The 27,452-nt window shown below is 53.6% G+C and overlaps 1 protein-coding gene across 1 annotated transcript in view; it reads right to left on the bottom strand.

Annotated features, from left to right (window-relative positions):
- COL4A1 (collagen type IV alpha 1 chain) overlaps positions 1 to 27,452 on the bottom strand; it is a 137,177-nt gene that overhangs the window by 13,992 nt on the left and 95,733 nt on the right. Inside the window, exons 21-43 of the mRNA XM_057707669.1 lie at positions 26,625 to 26,789; positions 22,543 to 22,638; positions 20,514 to 20,597; positions 19,918 to 19,988; positions 16,082 to 16,273; positions 15,354 to 15,522; positions 12,961 to 13,053; positions 12,765 to 12,869; positions 10,943 to 11,040; positions 8,919 to 9,069; positions 8,599 to 8,712; positions 7,804 to 7,971; positions 7,598 to 7,687; positions 6,673 to 6,825; positions 6,408 to 6,506; positions 6,207 to 6,296; positions 5,032 to 5,171; positions 4,384 to 4,510; positions 4,209 to 4,289; positions 3,648 to 3,746; positions 2,485 to 2,535; positions 1,168 to 1,353; positions 398 to 531 (exon numbers count right to left, since the gene is read on the bottom strand). Of these exons, the coding sequence (XP_057563652.1) occupies positions 398 to 531; positions 1,168 to 1,353; positions 2,485 to 2,535; positions 3,648 to 3,746; positions 4,209 to 4,289; positions 4,384 to 4,510; positions 5,032 to 5,171; positions 6,207 to 6,296; positions 6,408 to 6,506; positions 6,673 to 6,825; positions 7,598 to 7,687; positions 7,804 to 7,971; positions 8,599 to 8,712; positions 8,919 to 9,069; positions 10,943 to 11,040; positions 12,765 to 12,869; positions 12,961 to 13,053; positions 15,354 to 15,522; positions 16,082 to 16,273; positions 19,918 to 19,988; positions 20,514 to 20,597; positions 22,543 to 22,638; positions 26,625 to 26,789 (2,756 nt within the window). The remainder of the gene's footprint in view (positions 1 to 397; positions 532 to 1,167; positions 1,354 to 2,484; positions 2,536 to 3,647; positions 3,747 to 4,208; positions 4,290 to 4,383; positions 4,511 to 5,031; positions 5,172 to 6,206; positions 6,297 to 6,407; positions 6,507 to 6,672; positions 6,826 to 7,597; positions 7,688 to 7,803; positions 7,972 to 8,598; positions 8,713 to 8,918; positions 9,070 to 10,942; positions 11,041 to 12,764; positions 12,870 to 12,960; positions 13,054 to 15,353; positions 15,523 to 16,081; positions 16,274 to 19,917; positions 19,989 to 20,513; positions 20,598 to 22,542; positions 22,639 to 26,624; positions 26,790 to 27,452) is intronic.

Genomic DNA, 27,452 nt, shown 5'->3' with positions numbered 1-27,452 from the left:
CATAACCAAAATAACACGAACAAATGCATATGCATATCTGTATAAATACAATGCACATATGTACATATAGTGACAGACAGACAGACGCTGAATGGCACTAGGCATAGGGAGTATACTTCTGTTACTGAGGCTTTCTTTCCGCATCATCTGTGCATAGATTCTTAAGCCCAGGCATTGAACTATAATTCCCAGAAGTATAACATTTCACTTTTTATGGTGTGTGTAAAAACTAGATTGTAAAAAACGTTGTCATCGTTGCCTCCTGAGATGCCAATAAAGATAGCCGATCACTTGAGAGGCTCTGGGAGTGTAACACACATGTAACACACACGGATACATGCATGCGCACACACACGTGATCCTTCTCAGAAACAAGACCTGCAAAAGGACATCTCACCGGCATGCCCTGGAATCCGGGGTCTCCCTTGGGCCCTGGGGTACCAGGAGCACCCGGCCAGCCTGGGTTCCCTTTGTCACCCTTCAGCCCGTCAAGCCCGGGGAGTCCTGGAGGCCCCACGGGTCCCGGAAGCCCTAATGGGAGACACAGAAGTCACACATTTGAGGTTAGAGGGTGGTTTTAGGTACAAGGGTTGTTGGGCTGTGGTTGTCATCTCTGGCACCCAACTGTCCCCAACTGTCCCCAACAACATCATATCTACTGGCACCCAAATGCCCCCAACCCTGTACAACATCACAGTAAGCACATGAGCCCTGAGGCCACCCAGGCAGGTCCTGCAGGGAAGAATCTTCTCAACAGGCAGGAAATACTGATATAAACACCCTGGTCTCAGGGTCCAGGGCCCTGTGGTCACGGTGCTCGGCGGCCACGCTGCAGCGCAGCCACCTTGCTCACGGGCCCAGGGAACAGAGGTCGTGCTGGTTTAAACAACCACCACACGTGGCCTCTGTGCTCCCGTCCTTCTCAGCAATGTCCTTTCTCCATCTCCCTGATTACCTGTCACGCATACTATGTTCCTCGACAGAAAGGGTGCAAGAAAAACACTGACCCAATGGAGGCCCAAGAAAAAGGGGCCCAATGTCTTAAGCAGTTCCAAGCGGTCATAAATGCTGCAAACTTCTAAATAAAAACCTCACTAATGAGGTCCGTTTCTTTTCTACTTGTGTATATTTCCAGTCCCAGCTCTGAGCCTGGGGATACACCCTTACCTGGCAGGCCGGGTTGTCCCTGAGGGCCCCGGTCTCCTTTGGGCCCCTCCACTGCATGGCCCGGGGTGCCTGGCAGTCCCGGCTGTCCCTGTGGCCCTGGGGGACCCAAGAAGCCTTGCTCTCCTTTCGATCCAGGAATTCCTGGGCTCCCGGCTAAGCCTGGGAAACCCACGTCGCCTTTTGAACCTAAACAGGAAAGACAGTTCGAGATCATGGTGAAATGCAGGGAAGAAGAGAAACCAGTGCACCAAGGAGGAGGGAGGCGCTTCCAGAAGGCCCCAGGAGGAAACCGGAGCTGGGTGTCCTCCTCTCCCCTTTTTATGAAATAACGTGCTAGACGCCCGCCACGGCCCAGCTGAAGAGGAGAGAGCTTAGGATACAAAGAACCTGCAACCATTCTTTACACTTTTTAAAGGAAGTGTTCTATGGCCAAAGGCATTTGAATATACGCGGAGACAAGCCTGCAAGGCATCGCAGTGCTGAAATCAAGGGCTTGTTCTATCAACAGGTGGACAAATAAACAAACTGTGCTATAGCCACACCATGGAACACGACTCAGCAAGAAAAAGGAATAAGCTATTGACACAATGAACAGCTCAGGGGAACCTCACACTCATTATGCTGAGCGAACGAAGCCAGGCTAAAATGTACCTGCTATAGGAATCCGCTCTTATATAACATTCTAGAAAATGCAAGCTCATCTACAGTGCCAGAAAGCAGACCAATGTTTGCTGGGGGTGGAGGTGGGATGACAAGGCAACCCAGGAGACTTTGGGGGTGACAATTCGCTCACTATCTTGAATGCGCTGATACGTTCATGGGTGTGTACATATCTCAAGATTTATCAGACTGTACACTTTAAATATATGCAATTTATTAGATACCAGTGATCCCTCAATATACCTGTTTTTAAGAAAATTTTTCGCTGAGAGACTGTAGAAAAAAACCCCTGCGTGTTTTATTTTAAATATAGTACCCCAACCTTGCCAACAAAATGACAAAATTCTCGGATTGTTTCAAGGTCATGAAGAAAAAATAAGAAGGGAAGGAAGCAGGGCCGCTGCCTAGAAGGATCGCTGGACCCTCCTTGGGATGCCCCCCACTGCCCCCCACTCTACCAGGCTGTGAGTCTAAAACACAGGGCGCCACACAGTGGCTTGCCACAAGCCAACAGAAAGTGTCAGCGCAGCTGTCCCAGACCTGTAATCCATCACCCACGTCCAAGTGCGTCCTTGTACCTGCCCGCCCTGCTCTGCGGGTGCCGTGTGTGTGTCAGGGTGCGTTGAAAAGGAAAAATATATTTAGCAAAGGTGTTACCTTTCTCTCCTTTGGCCCCTGGAAACCCTGGGAATCCTCTTCCAGGTAAACCTACAAGATAAAAGTGAGAAGCCACGTTTATCTCTCCTCAAACAGCCGAGCTGCGGGGACAGCACAAAGCGGTACCCACTCTTTGCGCCAATACCATGTACTATTTGCGGAGCACAGAGAAATTAGTGTTGTACTTTGCAAGTGAAATTATATTCCTGCAGTTGTTCTAAGATACCCTTGACTGGAGAGATATAAGGTAGTACATTTTCCCAAGTACCTGTGAGCCCAGAATCATTACAGCATTTAGTAGAAAAAATCTGTACACATGAGCACGTGTTTCCCATGTCTGTCTAGGGACTCACAAACTGGCTTTTCTCAGAGGGCCACCCACCAACAGCACTTCTCAAAGGCAGTGCAGAGAGCCAGGGACACGGCGGGCAGCAGACACCAGGGAGCCCACGCACGTGAGTGACGCACGTGCGGGAAGACTCAAAGCGGGGAAGCAGGGGTGCAGGCATTTCTGATGAGTTATTTGTGTAAGAGAAGAATGAATTACATAACCTAAACGTAAGGCTCGCAGAACGAAAAGCAACGCGCTTTAGAAAGAGGCCACCACGAACAGTAATGCAGCCCCTGCACCCTCCTCCCCAGCAGGACTTCCCTCGCTCCGTCCCTGACCCGGGATGACCTGTTTCAGATTGCCGGTGTGTCGCCCTCTCGTGACGTACGAATATTACTCCACGTGTGACTGGCCCTGTCGAAGCTCGCAACCCCTGCTTTTGCCCAAGTGGCCGTGCCCCCGTCAGTGACAGGAGCAGATTCTGGGGACAGCACATATTCCCAGGACCATTTCTCTAAAGCGAGAAAGGCCAGGCAGAGAAGGCAGCGGTCTGGGCTTTCTACGTGTGTCCCTTCCACTCACCACGGAGAGCTCAGGCCATTTCAAGGGCAGGTGCCCATAAGGATTTGCGGAATAAATGAACACCCCCTTTCTCATCCAGTCCTGCCCCACTTGGGCACATCATTGTGTAAACAGCGGTAAGGACGTGCAGCATAGGTGTACATCCACTTTACGCCCAGCTCCGGCCACTTAGCACGGACTGTAAGTCCCCGCGAGATGTTTACTCCAGAGTAGAGCCTCATTCTGAAAGGGAAACGGGAGCCCAGCATACCTGGTTCACCCTTCTCTCCTGCTGACCCTGGGATTCCATCACTGCCCGGCTCCCCTTTCTGGCCGGCTGGGCCCGTGAAGCCAGGATTCCCAGGAAGACCTCAAAGAGAAAGGTCAGAACGGTCAGGCGTGGAACCTCTCACGGCCCCCTGGTCTGCACGCAGAACGCACCATTCCCGACATCCTTCCCGGGAGCTCTCCCCCCACCCCCGAGCAGGCCCAGCTTCCCCGAGGTTACTCCTGACACCCCTTCAGAAGGGACCCTCACGTGGCAGCAACGCCACTGCACGCCGACCCCTTAAAGCCGGTGAGAGTGCAGAGAAAAGTCATCCATCTGCCACAACAAACGGGAAAGCCTGTTTCTAGACCCAATCGGAACCAGCTAGAAAACCAGCTCTAGGTCGAACTGGTGGAAAGACCCTAGAAGTCCCCCTAGACTCCGTTTGTTCATCTGGAAATGGAGGTGTGAACCCGGCTGGTCACCCAGAGGTCACCCAGCCTTGATGCCCCTTGGCCTCTTCCCCGTGGGCCCCCATCTGTGTCCTCAAAAGCGGTCTCTTACCTGCTTCTCCTTTGATGCCAGGGATGCCATCCAATCCCGGGAGGCCTTTGTCACCTTTTTCGCCAGGCAGCCCAGGGCTTCCTAAAGAAAAACGAAAACACCAGAGTTCCCGTGACTTTGAGTTTCCCTTTGCCGCCCTTGAACCCCAAGCTCAGGAGGTGGCCAGCCCACCTACCTGGATAGCCAACATTCCCTGGTGAGCCTTTGGGGCCTGGAGATCCGGGCATCCCCGGGATCCCAGTGCTTCCTTTCTCTCCCTTCTCTCCAGGGCTTCCTGGAAAACCGGCTATCCCTTGGTCTCCCTGTGGGTGAAAATTGGGCCCGTTACGGTTACATCTGTCCCCGGACGTGTGTCTGGAGGCGCTTCCTGTGCACACGCGGCCGCAGGGACTGCAGCTCGGCACAATTCCACCTCCGGCTTTCTACGGGAAGAATCAGAGCCCTCCGAAAACGGAAGGAACGCTAGAAACCCAGAGCAAAGAGCAGCTGCCTGACCGCTTTCCGGGTTCCTCCTCCGTTTCTCCTGTGATAACTTGCTACCCGAGCTCAGCAAGTCTCGGGTCCCCCTTGGGGACACGGGCTGTGAATAGAAGGGGGAGGTGGCGAGACTTGCAGTCAGCTGGGGAAGCTGTTCTGTGTTCTGCTTCATTCACTGCATGGAGATGCTCAGGAAGCATTCCTCCAAAGCCTTTCTTGGGAGGGCTTCAGTGGTGATGGTGGGAGGAGCTCCCGCGGCAGGGGATGGGGGGAGTGGGGGGGGTGGAGGGGGGGGAGAGCTCCCGCGGGGATGGGTGGGAGGGGCTTCCACACTGGATGCAGTTACCTTGTCCCCCGGCCGTCCTGGAATCCCAACGCCAGGCAGACCCGCCTGCCCTTTCTCTCCTTTCACTCCCTTCTCTCCAGGCGAGCCAGGGATGCCCTGTGGGCCAGGGATGCCGGGCACTCCTTTTTCTCCCGGTGTTCCTAGAAACACACACAGTTGAGACAATGTGCTTAGCAGGTGCTAAGATTAAAAATAAGAAGGTGCCTCAACAGCCAGCCAAGAATGAGGCAGAAGAAGACGTATCCCTCCTTTCTCAAGCCGTAAGTCATCCAGGCAGGCGCCAGTCACCCAGACCCACGCGAAGCACCTGGGAAACGTTCCTCCCATCTTTTAAAGATAATCACTTACAAGGGAGAAGAAATACATTAACCGCTTAGCACGCTTACTTTCCCAACAGCGTAAACAGGGCTGCTATGTCCTTTACGCTGCAGTCAACTCTCATTATCTGAATGAATCAGAGGGGGCGTGAGGCAGGCGGCGGAGAGGAAACGTGCACCTGCTTCCCTGAGAGATGTGGGCAAACTAATTTATAAACAGGTGCCAACAGCAGCTGGACATTTATATTTCAAATCAAGTACCACCGCGCCTCGCAGCGACTCGGGAGGCGTTAGGGATACAGGCTGGCTGCCCTGACTTGTTGCTCCAGACCAGTTCCCAGAAGCAGCAGCACCCAGACCAGCCGGGCCCTGAGCTCTCTGCCTTCTGTCTGCTGCCTCCTCCCTGGTGCTGTCACCTCAGCAAACGCTGATGGCACAGCCCGGAGGCCAGCCCAGGACCAGGGCAGAGGAGCCCAGAGGAGTCTTCTGAGCTAACGTCAAAGGGCTTTCCAGGCATGAGCTTCCTGTGCCGACGAACTGAACGGAGAATTCTTCTCCTCTTCTGTGGGTCCACGTGGACGGGTCACGTGGAGACAGCTGGGCGACCACAGTGCACAGCCCGTGTTTTATTTTATTAAACTGTGAGTGCTTTTGTTTGTGTGTTTAAGCTATGGCCACAGGGTCAGCCAAATGCCACCATCCCTGGGCAGGAGACCACACGGAACTGAAGATGTGAGTTTGGGTAGAAGACACATCTCCCTGGATTGTGCCCTCTCTGCCGTGGGTCTCACCCGCAGCCTCATCCCACCAGCACCCGTGTGCACTGCAAAGGAGACGCCTTTCCTAAGCCCCACGTACCTGGCAGGCCCATTCCACCAACTGATCCTTTGGGTCCAGGAAGTCCCGGAGAACCTGGGATCCCACCTATGCCTGGATCACCTTTAGGTCCTAGAATCATAAAGAGAAAAACCCAGCAGGTCAACGCCCCCCCACAGTGCCAGGTCACACCTCCCCACACGAGCCCCTGCCGAGCTGGCGACCTTGAACGTCCCTCCATACCTGGCTGTCCAGGATGTCCTGCCTGACCCTCCTTTCCGGGCACGCCTGGCGTTCCGGGATCTCCCCGGGACCCTTTATCACCAGTTGGGCCGATTTGTCCTGCACAACGTAGGAAAAAAAAGGAAAAAAAAAAACCCAGTGCTGACCATGTCTGCTTAGAATAAGGCAAATCATAGAAACACAGGCTGGTCTGACATCACGTGTGAAGAGCAGAGTAACTCGTGAGATACCTCCCCCCGTGCAGGTAAACCGTCCTCCCCGTTACCTTTTTCTCCCTGGTCTCCCTTCTCGCCCTTCATTCTGTCCATGTCCACATGGTCCATGGAGCCCGGCTTGCCAGGGAGACCCACATCTCCTTTATCACCCTTGAAGCCAGGGTCTCCCCTGGGTCCCGAGGTGCCCGGGAAGCCGTGGTCCCCTGTAGAAGGAAGAGGAGGCACCGAGTGACCCGTGGCCAAGGGCCCCCAAGGCAGGGACGAGAACAGGTATAAAGAAGAGACAGCCTGTCCAAAGACGGCACGAAATGGCAAGCGTCTGCGCCACCCATAAGGACGTGAGAGCAGAGAAATGACCAATAAAGCCACCTTCTAGAATTCGTCATTTGCTAATAATTCCAATACCTGGGACTTCACTTATTAGTGTAAATAATTGACATTTTCTCTCCTTCCTAAATCCCTTCACGACGCCTGTTCACAGCGGCCCCTCAAATCTCTATGAAATGACAGAATGGGAATTCTCCTGTTCAACTAAACAAGTGGCCACTTTTATGTGTCACATTCAAAGTCAATTTCTTTTTAAAAACAGTACTTTGGAGCAAGTTCAAATATCATCATAAGAAATAACAATTAGGATTTGTAACCTTGCCCTGTTTACTAATTTGATTCTAAGGACCCAGTTCTTGTGACCTTTCATGACGGACAATTCCACCATTTCTCAAAAACAAAACAAAACAAACAAACAAAAAACAAAAGGCCACCTCAACCGTGCCAGTAAGGATTTCTGCCAGGGCACAGCACGTCATGCCCGTGACCCACGAGCTCCTCCTGGAAGAGGGCGTCTTCCAGACCCTCACTTGACCTTCTCTCCCAGGCCTCCTGAAATGAACTGTGATCTACAACGCCCGGAGAATTTCCCACGAGGCACTGGGACACAGACATAAGACGGGCTTTCCCGGAGTCACCGCTCCCTACCTTTTTCACCGGGCAGTCCTGGTATACCCACGGGTCCTGGCGCGCCGGGCTGCCCCGGGGTCCCCATGACGCCCATCTCTCCCTTGGGACCTGTGGCCGGATGGAAGGACCGTGAACGCCGATGGCAGACGCCGCGTGAGGGTGAGGAACAGACAGGTGAGGCGTCCCCCCCGCACCCACCTGGGTGGAGGCTGCGGGCCATTTACCTGGAAACCCGGGCTGTCCGGGGGTGCCCTGCTGTCCAGGGAGACCAGGCAGCCCCGACTGTCCCGTCAGGCCGGGGAGCCCCTGCGTCCCTTTGTCTCCTTTGGGGCCCGGCATGTCCAGGCCTGGGAATCCGGGGAAGCCCTTCTCTCCTTTCACTCCGGGGGGGCCTGGCGTGGAGGAGAGCAGGGCATCAGCAGGATGGACAGGGTGTCCTGCAGCGCACTGTGCTTTCTGCGGAAGGTGTGTGACCGCGCCCACGTCGGGGGCCACGGAGAGGGGAGCGGCTCCCAGCGTCTCAGGTGCTGGTGTCTGAGGCCGTCGGAGGGTAAGGGATATCCCAAGACAAAGCCCTCCCGCGTGCCGTGAGCCGTCAGCAACTTCCACCCGGGCCCTCCCTGCGCAGTGTTTAGACCTGAGCCCAGCTTCTCCCTGGCGTTTCTCCCTGACTGTCCCCACCCCCGTCTCACTTCTCACCTAATTATTAAAGGCAAAAGTAGCTTGCAGACATGGACTCGTTTTGTGGACGTTACCCACAGCTGACTGAGCCTCCCATGAGAAGACAAGAGAGAGACGGACCCCTCTGAATTAACTATACGAGGCAATGAGCATACAGTTTAAAGGGGAGGTGCCGCTGGCGTGTCAATCATATTGAGAGGGAGGAAAAAAAAGGCGCCTGGGCCTTCACGTTTAAGCAAACAACCAAAACTACGTCCACAAGACAGGACGGACGTTTCCCCCGTCTCGTCGCAGCTTCTGTGTTAGGGAAGGGGGCATCCTGGAAGAAGGGGCGTCACCTGATGACCCTGGGGGTCCCTGTCCTCCAGGGGGGCCCATCGCTCCGGGGGGGCCTATTCCGGGGACGCCAGGAGTTCCTTTGGCACCCTGCAATCCAGGAGGTCCCGGGTCACCTGGATGGGGAAGAAAGCGTGAATGCACCGCATGGGGACACAGCAGGTGTGAGCACGTACCACCCAGGCACACCCTGCTCCTGGAACCCGTCTAGGATTTCCATCATTCGTTCAATAAACACTTACTGGGACCTAACAGGTGCTCTGGGGACCCAGTAAACAGACCCCGTCCCTGCCACCAGCTGGATTTGCCCGTAAGAAGTTACCTCTGATTCCCTGCAGGCCTGGGGGCCCAACGGCGCCGTGCTCTCCAGGGACACCAGGTCCCCCGATGTTTCCCTTCTCCCCAGGGGTGCCGGGGATGCCGGGGAGTCCTGGCAGGCCTTTGAGTCCCGGCAGACCAACTCCAGGTTCGCCCTGGAAGCCCCGAAGCACAGAGAAGCCAGTGACCCTCAAGCCCGCGGTTTTATCAGGCCACGAGCGTACGTGTTCACTGCTGCTGCTGGTTTTATAAGAACAGTATCTCTCCCCGCTCCAGTTGGCAAAGCCTCTTCCCACCTACTGTTGCCTTTCAATCTCACTACAAGCCGAAGGGGAGGTAATTTTTATTATTTTCTTTTCGTAAAGGAGGAAAGCCGAGGCTCTCCCAGTTGGACAGCTGGTGCACAGTCACAGAGGCAGGCGTTCCTGCCGCCGGGTCGCAGCCCTCGAGGCTGCTGCCCTGTGCCTGTGAAGAGCTGCGTCTACACAGTGGGAACAATGCCCGGGTGCCGTGTGGCCCGCGGATCGGTGCCTTAGGGGGTGGGAAGTTCCAGGACTGGGAGAGAACTCCATTTATTTCATTTTTTTTTGGATTAAATGAAAGCTCTCACATCACATTGAACGTTCAAAATGATTTCATGAATCAAAGGGCTTTGACACCTACAGATGACTAAAAATAAAGGCAGTGTTTTGAGGGCCCTAAGGAAGGGGCATTCAAAGCACCCCAGTTTAAGCACCGACAGGCTCTCTGAAGCAGAAGGTGGACATTATGTCACAGTGCCCGTCTGGCGTCCCTGGAGGTGACAACTTCCAGATGAGGCCCAGGTGGACGTGAGCGGGCAGCGGGGACTTAGCCACACGACCCCGCACTGAAATTTGCAAACTGGTGGGAACCCAGTCCAAGGGATTTTGAAAAAGCACAGTATTTTAAATCACAAACCAAATCCTTAATTCCAGTTCCATTCCGCATTTACTAACTTGTGAGCCAGTGTTTAAAGTGATCTACATACTGCGGTCACTGACTCACTTTCAAACCAAGCACAGGCCCTCAGAGGAAGGTGGGGGTGTGTCACGTAAAGACACACGTACGAAGGCCACGTGCTCCACGTCAGCCACGCGGGGCAGGGACATCCCAGCTCAGGCGTTTCTCAGGAGGAAGCTTCCCCGGCGTCCCTGAGGCACAGCTGCTCACCCCCAAGGCAAGGGCGCGGGCCCGCCTAGTTCTGTGTCGACAAAGGGGCCTCTCCTGCCACGGCCTTTCTCCCACGTAAGACAGATGCCTTCTGGCAATCTCGCTTCCCTTCCTTATAATCAGGACAGGGAGGCTCTAACCAATAGTCACCTGTACTTGCTGAATGGAACTGCAAGTACCAGCAAGCAGCAGAGAGGTGTCCTGAGGTCACACAAGCCCTGGGGTCCCCAACCAGAGGCCTTTGCCCCCTGGTGACACTGGGTGATGGTGAGGTCACACGAGCCCTGGGGTCCCCAACCAGAGGCCTTTGCCCCCTGGTGACACTGGGTGATGTCCGCAGATGTTTCTGGCTGTCACAACTGGCTGTGCGTGTGGGAGCGCTCCTTTGGTACATGTGGATGGGGGCCACGGAGGAGGCTGCTAAAGACCCCACCACATTCGGGGCAGGCCCCCTCCACGAGGAATTACTGGACCCGAATGTCCGTATCACTGAGGCTGAGAAAGGCTGCAGTCCACCCTCCTGGGGGCTGTCACGTCTCTCAGGACAGTGACTTTCAAACAGCTTTCTCCTGCCACTCCCGAGAAGACACGTTGCACACGGAGACGCAGCACGCACACAGGCGAGAGCACACTCACAAAGCGGGGACAGGCGATTCTCCCGAGACAGGCACGGCCGGTGGCTACCCCTGGTACTTTGGTATTTTCTATTTGATGCTATTCCATTCAAACACAAAACACACGGACCCAACATGCCCTATGAGATTGACAGCCCACACTTTGAGTGTCCAGTTAACGACAAGGTTGGGGAGACAGCAGCTGGGGACGCTCGGTACCCACCTTCAGGCCCGGTGGGCCTGGATTGCCAGGTAAGCCGTTGAACCCTTGGCGACCCGGACTCCCAGGAGCCCCAGTGTCTCCAGGTAGACCATCAACACCTGTTTGGAAGAGTCAAAAAAATCACTCATGTGAAAATACTTTTCCCTACTTTCTCTGCTTCTTTTACACCTGCTCAGATGAACTTGAACAGACTTGAGGGGACCAAAAAGGAAGATGAGACCACCCTGGTCCAGGGGCAGCCCAGGAGCCACTCACAGCGCCAGCCACCCCGTCCCCTTTCTCCCTCACACCTGCCCCCTCGCTCCCTTCTCTTCTACACACTTGGAACATCTCTTTCTCATCCGCACCCCGAAAATAAGCCAAACAAGCCCGTGTAGACTGGGAATCGCCGTTTAGACTCCGGGGACTCCAAGTGCGGCCCGGAGCAGCCCTGTCACCTAAGCTTAGAAGGCCAGCCCGGATCTCTCCACGCAGACCCGCATCGTACCAAGACCCCTCGTGACTCCTGGATGCCTTCATGTTTGAGAAGCGCTGCTTTCGACCACCTGCTCTCCAACCGCACCCCGCTGGAGGCACGTGGGGACATTTAGAGACTGGCTCCCGACCTCTGAGGGGCTTTCTGACAGCTGCCCACGTGGCTGTAAAGGGCAACGATGTGTGAGAGCCGTGGGGCTAGGCTCTCCCTGGGGGATGGGAGGTCCGGGACACGTGGTGATTCGTACGTTTGCAGAAGCACACACCCGAATCGCCCATGCTGTGGGCTGCTGTTTCGAGGGGCCTGACAGACAGTGCTAACTCCGGAAGCTTCGTGCCACGTGGGCAAAGCGTCTCCGATTAAGGAGGGCTTTGGTGGCTAAATTCTACCTGCCATGATGGCTGTGGTCTGGCTCTCCCATGGAAAACGCAGGCGGCCTGAGCACTGTCCCCGTGACCTTGGAGGGTCACTGGGGGGCGTTCTGCCCCGTGAGCCTGGCAGAAGTGGCCACAAGTTGGGTGGGCATCACGTGGCTCCCAGAGAAACGGGCCACTGTCTCCCGTCCCAGAGCGCGAAGGCCTGTACCTCCGAGAGCAGGCGTGACCAGAGCCCTGGACAAGAAGCCCGGAGGCCAGACAAGTCTTTAAACTAAGTTTTGGAGAAACAGCCGTAAAATGGGGGTCAGGACGCCGGCCCAAAGGGGAAAGACATGCCCCTCACTGCTCACAGCCCTCTGGGCTCTGGACCAAAGTCCCTAACGGCCAGTCTGCACATCAGTCTCCCCGAAGGACTGAGAAAGCAGCAAAAGGGTAAAACTGTCCTCTTTACTTCCTTACAATTTCCAGAAAGACGTACTGCTGCTAGAACGTCCATGCCTGTGGGGGTTCCAGCCCCGCAGTGCGGGGGCCTCTCCCCTGAGAGCAAGGCCCTCTCCTCATTCTCACCCCACCATCCCCTTGACCTTCCCCCGACTTCCGAACCAGCCTGGCCCAGGTCCCGGCGGGCCGTGTGCTTCCTTCACGGATGACAGAGACCCCTCGAGGGTGGGTTTAGGCAAACGTGGCATCCGCTACCTCCCTGCGCGGCTTGGGGTCCTAACGTCCCAACCTCCCCACCAAACCTCTCGGCCGGGAGCCCCCATGTCACCCAGCACCTCGGTGACCAGAATCACTGCCTCCACACCGTGCCGCTCGTTCGCCAACCTGCATCACCTCTTTTCTCCTAGAATTCACGTGAGGACAAGAGGAGAGACAGCGGCCCTCGGTGCTAACCAGCGGGGACGGATGCCACGCGGGCTGTGGCCACAGCAGCCGCCTCACCCGGGGCTGCCTCATCCTGCAGGTTTACCTTTGGGGCCGGGAGGCCCTGGAAATCCAATCCCAGGCTGGCCGACTGTGCCCTTCTCTCCGGGGAGACCCGGCCTTCCCGGGGTTCCGGGAAAACCTCGGTCACCTGAAGTGAGAAAGATCAACAGTCAGCGTGAGAAAAACGTCAGCACGTTCCCCCGACCCTGTGCCTCCAGGTGAATGAGAGCTCTGAGTACCTTGGGGCCCTTGGAAACCAGGGGACCCCGGAATTCCTGTTGCTCCAGGGGGACCGGGTAAGGGCACGACTTTTCCTGCTTCACCCTTGGGACCTGGAGGAAAGAGCAAGGACACAGCGTGAGGGCTGCTGCATCACGTCCCCAGAGAGGAGGCTCGTCTGCACGACTCCATCTTGTTCTACTTTTCTAGAATCTCTCACAGAGGGCTCCTCTTCTCCCAAAATGTCCAAAATGACCTAGATATTTGTGCAACATGAGAATTCCTTAAGCATCCAAAATAAGACTCACAAAAAGCTGAAAACTCTACAATAACAAAGAGCGAGATGACCCTGGGTAACAATGAATCTGTTTGGAAAAGTCCAAAGGCTTTCACCGTTGTTCTCTCTCAGTTTCCCAGTTAGGACTGGTTCTAAGTTGCTCTGACGCCCAATCTGGTGGGAAGTTATCGTCACGACCTGCTCCACGGGGACGTCGTTACTCTGACAGTGAGCTGGATGGTTCCGTTATCGCCAGCAGCCCAGGAAAGCCACCTTTTCTATCTCCAACCTGGGAGGTGCAGGCACAGCCGGGCGCCCGTGCCTCTGACATCCACTGGGTGTCAGGAATGAGCTGCTGTGAAAGGACCGAAGGGCTTGTCTCCACTGCATCGCATACCTTAAAGAATTCAGGATGTGGAGGGCCTCCCAGGGACGGCCAGCACTTGCCTTCGCTGCAGACTGTGGGAAACCCCAGGGCCTGACCCCAGCACATCTCTGCTATCAGCTCCGGGCCTGGGAATGAGGCTTTTATGATCCTCGGAGTAAACACAGCTCTGGCAGATCAAAGAAGCGGGTCTCTAATCCCAGCGCTGCCTGGGTCCGCGTGGCCAAGGAGCCCTCCAGCATGCGGACAACTGACCGACAGCACTGCTAGCATCGCCTCTTTCGGGAACCTTCTTCCCACCCCGTCAAGACATATCTGTATGTGTCCCACTGGCTTTTCTGATAGAGTTTCTGGCTGTAAGAAAAAAAATCCTGATTCCTTTTTGCAACTCTGCAAGTGTTCAGATTCCAGAAGTGCAAAGAACACTTGCGATGGTGATTTGGGAACCAGGAGTTGTGGGGTCAGTGATCAGAGGCCCCTTTTCTAAGAGCTGTGGTCTTTCTAAGTCAAACCCAGTACTTCTCTGCCCTGGAATGAGTCATGAGAGAGACGTTCCTGGGACCCCTGCTAATCAACGAACAACGAGAATGGAGTCCTCACTTAGTGCCAAGTAACCAGCAGTCCCCCAATAATGACGGTGAGAATAAGCCACCCAGGGGGGCGCTGGACGTGGATCCCCATCAAAGGCCGCTAATGTTTCCTGCGTGCCGGAGCTGGTGAACCTCACGCTGTGTCTTCATAAGGAAACAACCGTTCCTGGCGGGGACAGGAACTGATGAAACGGGGCTGGATACATGGCTGGTGACGGAATTTACAAATGCGTGAGCAAGAACCAGACTGTGATTGCTGCCCTGTGGTTTCTGCTGGAAGCTCTGATCACCCAGCTTCTTAGTTACTGTGCTTCTCAAGGTTTACCGGTCACACACCTTTCGTCACCCCAAGTCACCTTTCACTCTTTCTACAACTCTTAAGACGTCTTAGTAAAGCACATCCTCCTGTCCTCTGTGTCCAGGCCGCTCCTGGCCTCTTCTCCTCCAGGTTTCCTAGGCAATGATGTCAACGTTCCATTTCTTCCCTGAGTCATACCGAACTAATACGTCACTGAGAGTCTACTGCGTGCGGGGCCTGGGGACCCCCTTTCACGTCCATCCCTGATGGCAAACCAGTCGTGAGAAAGCCGTCACGCAGCCCCCTCCCCACATTCCCCACCAAAGCCTGGGCGGTGGACTCCACGAGGGTGGGAGGCCTTTGACTTGCTTCCTCTCCGGTCACTTAGCACAGTGCGTGGACACAGAATCACGTGAGAAACAGGCAACAAAGGACTGGAATGACCACGACATTAAACAGCCAAGTCGAAGCAGCTGAGGATCAGTCCCTGCGCGTGTGCAGAGCAGCGGAGGGTGGGGAGTACGTGGCTTGGGGTACACAGAAGCCAAAAGGGACCGCTCTTCGGGGGAAAACAGAGAAGAGCTTATGTTGGTGTCACTTCCTCATAAAAGGCTGACTCTCGCTGGTACGTACGGCATACGTGCTTGCAAGGAACTCATCCATAATTCAAATTCCTGTCATCCAGCTCCTACACATCACTGGCCCATTTCATAAGGGAAGGAACGAAATGCCAAAAGGCTAAGGAAAGGTTGCTCAGGTCTCATCCCCTGTCCTGGCAGAACGGAAACCGGACCCACGTCCCAGGTTGCCGAGCCCAGGGCTCCGGGCCCTTCGGTGCGGCACCTGGGGTCCCCGGGCCTCACCTGGCTGGCCCGGCAACCCCGGACTTCCCGGAAAGCCCATCTGTCCTTTGTCACCAACGGGGCCAATAGGGCCAAAGCCTGGAGGCCCGGGGGGGCCGATGTCACCACGGCTGCCGGGGAATCCGACTCCTCCCGGGGGGCCACGTTCTCCTTTTAATCCCACCGAACCCTGAAGCAAAAAGAGAAGAAGCAGCGTTATCAGCAGACACACCAGCACGCCACCATCCGTGGTAAATAAGTACCCGAGTTGAACTCCCTGTGCTACTCATTCACTTCAACCCGTCTGCAAAGGTCAACCTGTAGTTAATAAATGAAACCGGCATTCTTTCCTCCAAGCTGAGCAATCACCCTCCCTCCCCCGACATAAGGAGACGCTCCGAAGAGTAAGGCAAATTTATATCTGGAACCTTCTTTGAAAGGGCAACTTGAACGCCATGAACTTTAAATTTCACCTCCCGTCCAACATATGGACGTCTCTTCAGTTCTCCCAGACACATCGGAAGACAGTGACCCCTTATCACCTCACTGATCAAGTCAAGGTCATCGGCACCTGGGTTCACCGACTACAGTTTTCCCGTGAACCACGAGACAAGTTCGTTTATGACAATGACCGCCCCCGTCCCCCGCCCCGGAGTGAAAACAGGTAGATGTGATGCCGATGACTCATTTCTTCACTCTTTGCGTATCCGTTTGTCAAGCACATGTTCAAAGTCTGGGAATCAACTTACCGGGGAGCCTTTGGGGCCGGGCAGACCCGGGTGGCCGTCTCTTCCGGGAGAGCCTGCTCTGCCTGGCATCCCGGGCTGGCCTGGGAACCCCGGGTCTCCTTTGTCGCCCTTGAGTCGCAGGTCGAAGAAAATCTCGCCAGGCTCCCCCTTGGCTCCCGGCTGGCCCATCAGCCCTGGTACACCTTGCGGGCCCTGCAGACAAAGCTTTGTGACGCCACCACCCAAGATGCTCATTCACAAGCAAACCAGCCAACAAGGAAATCAGGTGCCATCTCAAAAGGTGGGGACAGGTTCAGCTCTCCTCGTCGCCCGTCTAGGAGCAAGCCAGCAGCTCTGTGACGAGGCCCTGGGCTGACCTCACTGCATAGAATGCTGCCCTTAGAGGGCCTTTAGCAGGGGTTACTGATGGGGACAGGGACAGGGCAGGGAGTGAAGGAGCAGCGCTTGGCCCAGCCCGTAGGTCCGTCCTTAGGTCCCTTCTTGTCTCTTACAGCTGCTGACGTTTCCAAGAACGGATCAGCTATGGCTGGAAGGGGCTGGACTGCGACTCCCGGGGCCCGGGAGCCAGAGACGGAGGCTGAGAACGGCCACGTTCCCTGAGCCCGGCCAGTGCTGATATCACACAGCTTTTGCCTTTCCCACTCACGCCCCTAGTTCCGGAAGAGACAGGCAGGTCCGGGGCACCCAGGCAGAGGAGGCAAGTCCGGGAAGGGGGCAGGCCAGCTCTGCGACTGGGATGCCAAGCCGTGACCAGAATAGACCTCTCCCAAAACACACACACGGGCACCCTTCTCAGTCCCTGGAAAGTGGGACCCTCAGGGAATGCCCACCCCCTAGATGGTTCCTCCTCCAGCCGCCCTGAGGGTGGGGTCCGCCGGGAAGAGGGCCAAGCCTCCAAACACTGGTCTCAGGGGCCTGTTCTCTGGGAGAGGAGTCTCTTCAGCCTTTCCGCCCACCTGGCTGAATTTAAACGCCTGCAGAATTCACGGGGTTTGAACTCCTTTGTGTAAACTCCCTTTGAAACGGTTCTGGGATGTACATGAACCACATGCGTGCGCACACGCACACACATGCACACGCCTCCGTGTCTGCGTGTAACACGTACTCCTCAAAATACCAGACACGGCTGGTGGGAGCTGGCCCTGAGCCGGAAGTGCCCCTGGGGCAGAGGACACTTCACTCAGATATATCCGCGGGGAGAAGGGGGCACATGCCCCACCTACTGTACTTGCTCTCGCGGCCGGGGGCGCAACACCCTGTCCCCGCCAGCCACCCACCAGAACGGTCAGAGGCCCTGGAAGAGTCACTGCTTGGCCTGAAGCTGCTGTGCTGTTTGCCGCCTCTTCTCTTGAGTTCACATCAGCTGTTGGGCATCCCTACGGCCCAGCTGCACTGGGAAGCCCTTCTGGGCAGGCGCAGGTGGCCTGCTCCCCCGTTTCCAGGGTGCTCCGCTCTGTTAGGGACATGGACTTGCCTCTGTGTCTCCGCTAGCCTTTCAGGGCTGTGAGGGCAGGACCAAGGCTTCCTGTCTTTGTGCCCTCAATGTCTACAAGAGGGAGGTACTGCAGGAGGTGCGTGTGGAACCAGCGGTGTTCACCGAAAGAAAAATAAATGCCAAGGTAAGAAATTATAACCGGTGCATATTTTTCTCAAACCGGAAGCACCCCTTATGTTATTTTATATCGATTATTCACCTCCTAGAAGTATAAAGTTTTCTAACATGAGCAGGGGGTGAGAAAATTAAACTTTTTATTTTCATACTGATGACCTTGTCAGCCATCATTCTACTTAAGGGAGAAATCTAGATTTTCTTTGAAAAGTGACATTTACAATCCTGGGACATCTCATGTGGTTTCTTTGCTACAGATCTTCTTAATCCTAAGCGATTCAAACATCTTTTGATCCACATTCTTTAAGATAAATGTCGAAGAATCAAACGCTGCCTTGGGAGTTTAGCATCGGCTACAGAAATTGGAGAAGAGCTGACAACTTGTGCAGCCTGCTTCTAGAAAGTTGGGAAAAGACCGTGGGAAACTTTGGGAGAAGATCGTTTAATTAACGCAAGTCACTCCCAGTGACCCCGGGCCTGCTGGGGGCTGGGCTTCGTCGTCTCCGCCTGCAGCCCACTTCTGGTGACCTGTCCTTGTTCCCCAAAATCTAACTCTTGGCTTTCAGAGGACATGTCACAGAAACGCTACCTAAATCAAATGCGGAATCAGAGCTTTTTTCATTGGAATCTACTTTCCAGTTTGCTCCGCTGGTTTGTGGATCCTCTTTTAGCCTGCAGCCAAATTCAAAGTAAGAGGACCAAGTGTTTGAGCTAGTTAAACCATGGAGCTCTGACACAGCACCTAATAAAAGGAGACGTGTTATCTTCTCTTAAGTTATTTACCCACAGAACCATGTTCAGAAGTGTTTTCCCTCTACATCAAGAAAGGAGCTCCCTGGATGGACAAGGCATGGGGATTTGCATTTTTGTTGTGCATTTTCTTTATTTTTCTCTTTATCATGACTTCTGCTCAACCATCCTCCCTCCTTTTTTCTCATTTTTATTGGGTTTGGGGCTGGGGGTGGCTGTCTGGACCGGGTTCCAGGCAGAGCTGAGGCAGGAAGTATTCCAGGAAGGCTGGGCAGATAAAGACCATGCCCAGACCATGTCTGTTGCCTTCAGAGTTGTACCGACTTTGATCCCCACCACAGTCAGAGTTCCCAGCTTTGTGAACTTCCAACTTATTTAGAAATATTTTAAACAATTGCAACTTCTAACTTAGCTCCCCAGGCACCGGGGAAGTTCTGGAAAGCAAAAGCCCACGACCTAACTTCAAAAGGAGAAAATTATTGCTGAATTCCAGCTGTTTCATTCCTATTTCAACTCACTTTTGCCCTGACCTGCTTTTACAGAACCTTCCAGAAATATCTTCTTAAATTACAAATGTGAAAGAGCTACATCAAAAAAGAATAATGCTAAAGATTTGACTTTCAACTTATGACAAAAGAAAAGGAAAAAGAAAAAAAGGAATGAAAGAAATTGTAGAAATTGGTTAATGCTTACAGAACTTAGAAGAACAAAGAAAATACAAGAACAAAGCCCAAAGGTTTAAAAGCCCTGGAAACAGAGCTGATTACATGCACAAAAGATAGCGTCCTTCAATATTTAAGATTATTACTCTAATCTTCTATCCAATGCCATCTTTTAAAACAAAGTAGAAAGGTTAAGAAACTGGTGTTCTGTTGAACTGAAATGTTTTGTGTCCTTGTGATTGCGATATTTCATTTACAGATTTGAAAAAGTGTCTTTACAATAGATGTTGGTGATAGGAGTTTTCAAATTCTATATCTGTAAGAAGAAGAAGAAAGGAATAGTTCAAATTCCTGGAACAAAACAGGTCAGTTTTCCTCCATCACCATAGAAACCATCAGTGCTGAACTTTTTCACTGACAAGCTTTAGACTATCTGGTGTGAGGATGGATGGTTGTGTAAAAAGACAACTCAACAGTGTGGCCGTTAGAGGTGACCCTTGGTGGCACCAGGGACCCTGTGGGAAAGTGACCAGCACTTGACTGCACCTGGAAACAGGTAAGTGGCCACTGAGTTCTGACCAGGTAAGAAGAAAGGCGAGTTGATGCGGGTTCTGGATTCAATGGTCCTGTTCATTCTCAGCTCAGTAAGTCAGAGGGACACAGGGAGTAATTCTAACTGCTTGAAAAAGCGATCCTTTACCAGCTCCCAAATAAAGCAGGAGTCCATTTGCGAATGCAGAAACAGATGTATGCCTTTGCTGGTTTGCTCAGTGGCAACTTCTAATACGTATAGGAACTCAGACAGGTTTACTTACAGGCAATCCTTCGAGACCATCCCTGCCGGGTAAACCTCTGTCACCCTTGGCCCCTGGCTGTCCTGGGAAACCTTTCGTGAGAGACAGGAAAGATTCAGCACATTGTTGATGAGACACGTTCTAACAGCTCAAAACATTTTTATTTTTTCAAGATTCAAAAGCGCAAAGATCCTTATACGAAGTGGATGATGTTTAAAGCATTTCAAGAGTAGTAACAAAAATGCCCAAGATGGGCTCAGAAGGGGGGAAATGACCCCCAAGTGCATACAGGGAACCCTGACTCAACATGGCCACAAACCCCCACCCGCACACCCTGGGGCACTGCCACCAAAGCAGGCAGGAAACCTCCTCTGAGAGTTGCCTGCACCACAGCCGCCATCCTGTGACTAGGAAATCCTTCTGATGCTGAATCTGTAAGTCACCTCGATCATTTTCAACAAAATGGACAAATCCTGGAAGTGTGGCTTCACGCTCTCATCTCACGCTTTCATGTTGATGCAGAAAATTAGGTCAGGGAGTAAGATGTGCTTCGCTGTGAAGGTTCCAACCCATTGAAGCAAATTCCGACCTGGTCCCTTTCACCCTGGGGATCTTACCTACTTCTCCGGGGGGTCCCTGTGGCCCTGGGGGCCCACGAAGTCCTGTTGAGTCACAGATGAGGCAACTATCTCCTTTTTGACCTAAAAGAGGAGACACGGGGTATTATACGGAACAGGTGAGCAGAAGCCCCTGTACTATAGTGACAGCACAGGCGAGGGAAGAGGAGGCCACCGTTAACCCAACACCGGCTTTGGACGCGTCAACCTGCCAGTGGCCGTGTGTCCCTGGCCCGGGCCCACGCTCCACCCTCAGCACACGTCACAGGCAACCACGGGCGCCCTTCTCAGGAATCCCATCCTTCTGCCCTGCCAATGGACAGGCCCTGCCTCACTAAAACGTGACCTGAAACTCCACCCGCCCATCAGCCCGAGATGATTAGACGGGATCATTTTGTCTCTAATTCTAAAACGTCTCATCATCTTTCTCTTGGATTTAGCATTTTTTAGCCAACTGCACCTGTAACTCCTGGACTCTTAACCTATGTTCCAGGCTGACACGTGATAGATGGGTTTAAGAAGGCACAAAGTCAAGGGCAAAGACCTGACCCAACACGGAGGATGGAAGAGGAGAGGGACCCCAGCCACGAACATGCCTTTCTTTGGAAATTCTAACCTCTCACGCATCTTGATTTTCAAACTAAGCTAAAAGGCCTTCGAGTGTCTTAGACGTGTGTGTGTGTGTCCTAAACCTTAAACGTCAGGCTTCTAGGCACAAATCGGGCCAACAGAGAGCAGAGCACACGTGGAGAATCCGTCGCTCAGGAGTCACAGAGGCTGGGCCGGTCCCCCTCGTCCCCTCTCCCTGACGGGCACCCCAGCCCTGGGCGCACCTTGCTCCAGGCCCCACTGTCAGGAACGAGGGCAGAACAGGAGCCCATCAGTGGAGGGATGCAGTGCAAGCAGGCCAGTAACCCAGCCAAGCGGCGGGCGCCGTGGGATCCGTGGGTCTCAGTGCTCCTGAGGCTGGAAGTGGGCGGCAGGGAGACCTCGCCCTGCAGTCTGGGCAGGCTGGTGGCTCCACCGCAGGAGCATGAGGACACAGGCAGAAAGAGGCTCCTCTTAGGAGCTGGGGGATGGACGGACAGACCTCTCAATGCAAAGAACCTTCTGACGGTCGGCTCCGTCACAAAATGGAACAGCATGTCTCAGAAAGTACTAAGCAACTGGTAACCCGGGGGACTCGTGACCAACAAAACACACTCCAGCGGGTGGCACACTCCGCCCCCGCCGTGAATTCTAAACTCGCTCTCATAAGGTTCTGCAACTCCCAGGGCTGTCAAAATTCTAAGATGTGTTCCGTGCATTTGCGCTTTAGCGTTCTGAAGAGCAAAAATTCTTTGCGATCCAAAGCCAGAGATGGGACCCAGAGGGATCAGCGTGGGGGCCGCCCTCTCTCTGTTCTACTCTCTGGGTATTAAGAGACAGATAGCACATAAACACTGGCGCGTCCCTTGTTTACTCCACTCTAAGGCAGGGCTGTTTGTACAGGGAGCACGCGTCGTTCCCGAGACTGTGGAGGGTGAGGATGCGTTCCGCGTGGCGCCACAGACAGCACTTGAAACGTGTGCGATAACCCTGGGCGCCGAGGGTGGAGTTGCAGAGCCGGCCGCGCAGGTCTGCTCACCCTGGTTACGGGAAGCGGGGCTGAGGGGTGGTGAGCCTCCCGCGTGCACACTTCTGACCCGCCCGGGAGGACGTGCACGCTCGGAGAAGGGAACCTCAGACTCTGAACCAGAGGGTCGCAGGACGGTATCCGTCTGAGAATTTAACCTGCTGACCACGGCGAGGGTGAGGAATAGGGACTCTGACTGCAGAGTCTCCCCGTTGCCCCCGAGGTGACAACTGTCTCTTTAACACCCAACAATCTCAGCAACGTTGTCGGGAGACACATCTTTGGAATGGACTTTGAGGAGAGCTTCAAGTAAAGGAAGAAGGTACCCACGTCTGCCCAAAGCCAGTGAGTACGGAGAATGTATCACATACCCCAAGCACAATCATCATTTTAAAAAAAAATTAAATCTCTTACCTTTTTCTCCAACTTCGCCCGTCAATCCTGGCTGCCCCGGACCTCCGGGAGGACCCTGGTCACCTGGCGGCCCGGGCTGGCATTCCACAGTTCCATCTGAAGCGGATTTTTAACAATTAGAGGGGCACGCCCACTAAACGGAAGCCAGGTGTTTTCGCCCGCTCTTAATTCAATCTCTATCACAAAACCGAACTATGTTCAGGCTATGTGGCAAGTATTAGGAATCCAGCTGTGGTTTGCTTGGAAACAATCCTAGCACGTTAACTTGTAAAACGTCCCCAGCACATGCAGCACCGGCACGAGACGTCAGTGCTGAAATTTCTATTTCACAACTCAGGCGCGTATCTCAGCGCATTAGCCCCGGCCCGAATCTTATTTCCTGTTCTCTTGCAGGGTACACCCCATCACCCTTAGGCCACAGGTGAAGAGACTGAGGCAATGATCTGTCCATGTCCTACATATGTGAAGCCAACGCAGAGACTTGAGTGACTTTCTGCCTTTTTTTCCCTCCCGAGCAAGCGTGCAGTGAAGTATCATTATTATTTTTTTTTTTGGGGGGGGGTACACCAGGTTCAATCATCTGTTTTTATACACATATCCCCGTATTCCCTCCCTTCCTTGACTTCCCCCCCTCGAGTCCCCCCCACCCTCCCCGCCCCAGTCCTCTAAGGCATCTTCCATCCTCGAGTTGGACTCCCTTTGTTATACAACAACTTCCCACTGACTATCTATTTTACAGTTGGTAGTATATATATGTCTGTGCTACTCTCTCGCTTCGTCTCAGTTTCCCCTTCACCCCCCGCCCCCTCCCATACCTCGAGTTCTCCAGTCCATTCTCTGTATCTGCATCCTTATTCTTGTCACTGAGTTCATCAGTACCATTTTTAGATTCCATATATGTGAGTTAGCATACAATATTTGTCCTTCTCTTTCTGACTTACTTCACTATGTATGACAGACTGTAGCTCTATCCACCTCATTACATATAGCTCCATCTCATCCCTTTTTATAGCTGAGTAATATTCCATTGTATATATATGCCACATCTTCTGTATCCATTCATTTGTTGATGGGCATTTAGGTTGCTTCCATGTCCTGGCTATTGTAAATAGTGCTGCAATAAACATTATGGTACAAGTTTCTTTTGGGATTATGGTTTTCTTTGGGTATATGCCCAGGAGTGGGATTACTGGATCATATGGTAGTTCTATTTGTAGTTTTTTAAGGAACCTCCAAATTGTTTTCCATAGTGGCTGTACCAACTTACAGTCCCACCAACAGTGCAGGAGAGTTCCCTTTTCTCCACACCAACATTTGTGGTTTCCAGACTTTGTGATGATGGCCATTCTGATTGGTGTGAGGTGATACCTCATTGTGACTTTGACTTGCATTTCTCTGATGATGAGTGATGTTGAGCATCTTTTCATGTGTTTGTTGGCCATCTGTATGTCTTCTTTGGAGAAATGTCTATTTAGGTCTTCTGCCTATTTGTGGATTGGGTTATTTGCTTTTTTGGTATTAAGCTTCATGAGCTGCTTGTATATTTTGGAGGTTGAAGTATCATTTCAGAGATGCAGACCGCCTGCGGGAAAACACCTCTAATTGTTCCTACTCAGCTCTGAGAATCACTGATGTGAGTAAGGATGAAAATGAACTGCAGTGATGCAAACACCATCTGTTTTGGGTTCTAGTAAGAAAAAAAAAAGGGCTGTTTTCGGATACACACAGTGGTAGTTTACACTTCCCTATCCAGTATCGCTGAAGGAAAATGACAGAGTGCGCGACTGCACACGAGGCTCTGCCGGGCACTGGGCACCACGGCAGCCCCGACGTTCACGGCCGCGGCCCCCGCTCCCCAGCTCTCACGCCAGCTCCATCAGGACGGACAGAGGGCGAGACGCGTCGCCCGCCCTCCGGGCTTTCACGAGGGATCCCAGCGGCAAGGGTGGGTGTGCTCTCCCCAGACACAAGTGGCTGAAAAAGAGCCCAAGCCTCCCTGTTTGGCGACTTTGTTTAGAGCTGGGAGGAAAAGGTTTCATGTGTGTAAGAACTGAAGTCCAAGGGTTTTCTGTGTGCTCGTTGCCGATGTTTTCCTGGGAGCTTCTCTGAGCAAAGCGCGGGTGAGAAGCCCTGGGGTGGCCTTATCGGTCCTGGGTCCTGCGGCTCCAGCCGGCTCCTCGCTGACCCCGGCGGTTTTGGACAGGGTGGAGTCGCTTTTATGCTTTGAAGAGCTTCCCGGAATTCCCTGACTGGCAAGAACTCATTCCCAGCCCCGCAAGCCGAGGTGGGTGGACTCAGAGTCTTTACACACCCCTGGTAAGAAGGCAAGGGACCACCTTCATCAAAATGAATTTTAACGAGTCTTAAGTCTAAAGCAAGAACAGAGGGATGTTTCTGAGGAGTCCTGAAGGGCAAGCTCAGGTTTGACGTTTACACCGTCGGCTCATGGAGGCTCGGCCGTCACGGGCAGGGAGGGCTGCGGCCTCGCGGGACCGGATGGGGAGGTAGGCATCTCCACACTGCCTGGTGAATGACGGGTCCAAGGGCCCCAAGGTGGTGGTTCATTTTAAGATGCAGCCTCTTCAACATGCACTGTACATCTGCGTAAAAATCTCATTTACAAACGAGATGTATTTAACACACTGAAAACGTGAAACACGGGAAGGTACCCATTACAGCGTATTCAGCCAACACATCCTACACAAGTCACAGCAGGGAGGTGTTCAAGTCTTTCCATGAGATTTGTTCGTATTTCAGAACTGGCAAACTACGAATATTAAAAGAAGGTTCTAGATTTCCCCGTGGTTGGCTCTCCGGCCAGCGTCTTTGCCAATCACTCTATCCAAAACGACACCCCACGGCCCGCCCGTCCCCACCCCAGACCTCTGTCTCCCCTTCCCGGCCTCTTTTCCTCCTGTATCTGTCACCTCCTGCTACCACATAATCGACGTGTTTATCTGATTTCGGTCTCAGAACGCACGCCCCAGGAGGACAGGACTGTCTTGTGGGTTTTGTCACGGGGCTTAGGGTAGAGCCTGGCATCATAGGCATGCCAATGTTTGTTGAATGACTATGCGACCAAGGAATGAATGAATAAGGACCCAGAGGCCCTTCTGACGCCCACAGCCTTTGCCAGACACAGAGAGAAAAAGTGACTGGATTGCATGCCTCGAAGACTTCGATATTTGATCTTCATTCTCCACGTTTCACATCAGAAGGGGAGGAAGTCCTCGTAAAGTCGCAGGGGACCAGATCTCTGACTCATTAGGAGAGAATTCACGCTGATCTGTTCCCAGGGAAGCCTCACATCTGGAGTCACTGGTTCCAACCGGTGCGTGTCTGGCCTCCTTACGTAGCTTCATCCGTGAGACGTCCTTTCATGGAGTTGGGTCTGAATTTCAGCAAATAGGCCACCCGGCACCCACGGCGTGAGGACCACCTTCCAGCAGAAGGACTCCACAGAGGACCCCGGCCGCAGATGCCCTGCTGAGCACAGGCTGGAACTCCTAACTTACACCCACTGCAATGATTAGCTTAAATCCTCTCAAAGCTTCTTGTATCTTGCATTGGGTTTACTCTGGGGTCACAGAACCACCCCCAACTGAGTCAAGAGGTTCATGTTCTGTGCTCAGCTTTGATGGTGGGCAGATGAGAAAAATCCAGGTGAACTACCGTTCAGATTTGAGGTCGCTGGTTATGTTACCACACAGGCAATGCAGCCCCTTCTCCGTGTGTGTGTGTGTGTGTGTGTGTGTGTGTGTGTGTGTCTCTTAGTACCCGCTTGTGTCTCTAGATGAACAGAATGTGCTCTGCTCCCAGGAAGAACCCTACAACGTCAGGTTTGCTTTCTAACTTTAGATGCTGGTTAAGATGGCTCCTGTGCCTCTAAACTAGTTTCAGCGGTTTAGGTTCGCTCTTCCTTTCTGCAGTGTGTGTGCAAGGACATCCGAGTGAGAGACAAGCAATTCCCAAGCCACTGGACAACCAGCCTCCTGCACTGCCCCCTTCCCAGCCCCAGTTAGCCCTGCCCCCCACCCGTCCTGGACAGGACTGCACGCAAAACAAGCCCGGAGGGAACTTACTTATGTGGCCTGGCTTCCCAGGGGGGCCGGGGGGCCCGGGGGGGCCCGGGAGCCCATCCCTTCCACCTGGTCCAGGCAAGGACACACCCGGCAAGCCCTGGTCACCTTTCTCTCCTCTTTCACCGGGGAAGCCAGGGGCGCCAAGCAGCCCCGGTACCGGAAAGCCTGAAACCAGAACAGAACCTCATGGACACAGCACAGCACCAAGGGTCGTGTCAACAGCACACGCTGTCATCTTCACTCTGTTCCCGGGAACAGGACCGGCAGACCATTGCTCCAAATAAGTGAGAAACTGCATTAGCTTCTCATCACGTAAATGCTGTTGGGCAAAGGCTCCCTGCAAAGTAACTGCAAGGAAGAGGGACTCACTGTGTCAACATTAACATCTGTGAATTTCCTGCACTGCAAATAGTGTCCCCGACAGGTTAGAGAGAGTACCTTCCATTTCTGCTTAGAGAATAAAGGCATAAGAAACGTCTTTAAACAAAGCCGACGTGGACAGGAGGCCACGTTGGGGGGATCTGGGTTGGAACCAGCTGAAGAGGAGCGCGGGGCAAGGAAGATGGCCCTGGGAAAGAGCGCCAAGTCAAGGAGTCATGAGCGCTGACACGGGAAGTTGAGTTCAGCCGCCGTGAGTTTGGAGGGGACAAGGACGTAAGGCCCTGTGACCGCTGAGAAGGGTTTGGAGCTAGGGCTTAAGACACAACAGACCGGGAGGCAGCAGGGGGAGTGACCTCCTGCTCCAGAGAGCAGAGAGCCGGCCTCTGGTCCCAGCATCCGGCCGAGAGGTGCAGGAGCGTGAAAACAGACGGGCGAGGGGACCCGGGA

The sequence above is a fragment of the Hippopotamus amphibius genome, chromosome 14 (genome assembly GCF_030028045.1).
Source record: "Hippopotamus amphibius kiboko isolate mHipAmp2 chromosome 14, mHipAmp2.hap2, whole genome shotgun sequence".
NCBI classification, from domain to species: Eukaryota; Metazoa; Chordata; class Mammalia; order Artiodactyla; family Hippopotamidae; genus Hippopotamus; species Hippopotamus amphibius.
This window is presented reverse-complemented; position numbering and strand designations above follow the sequence as displayed.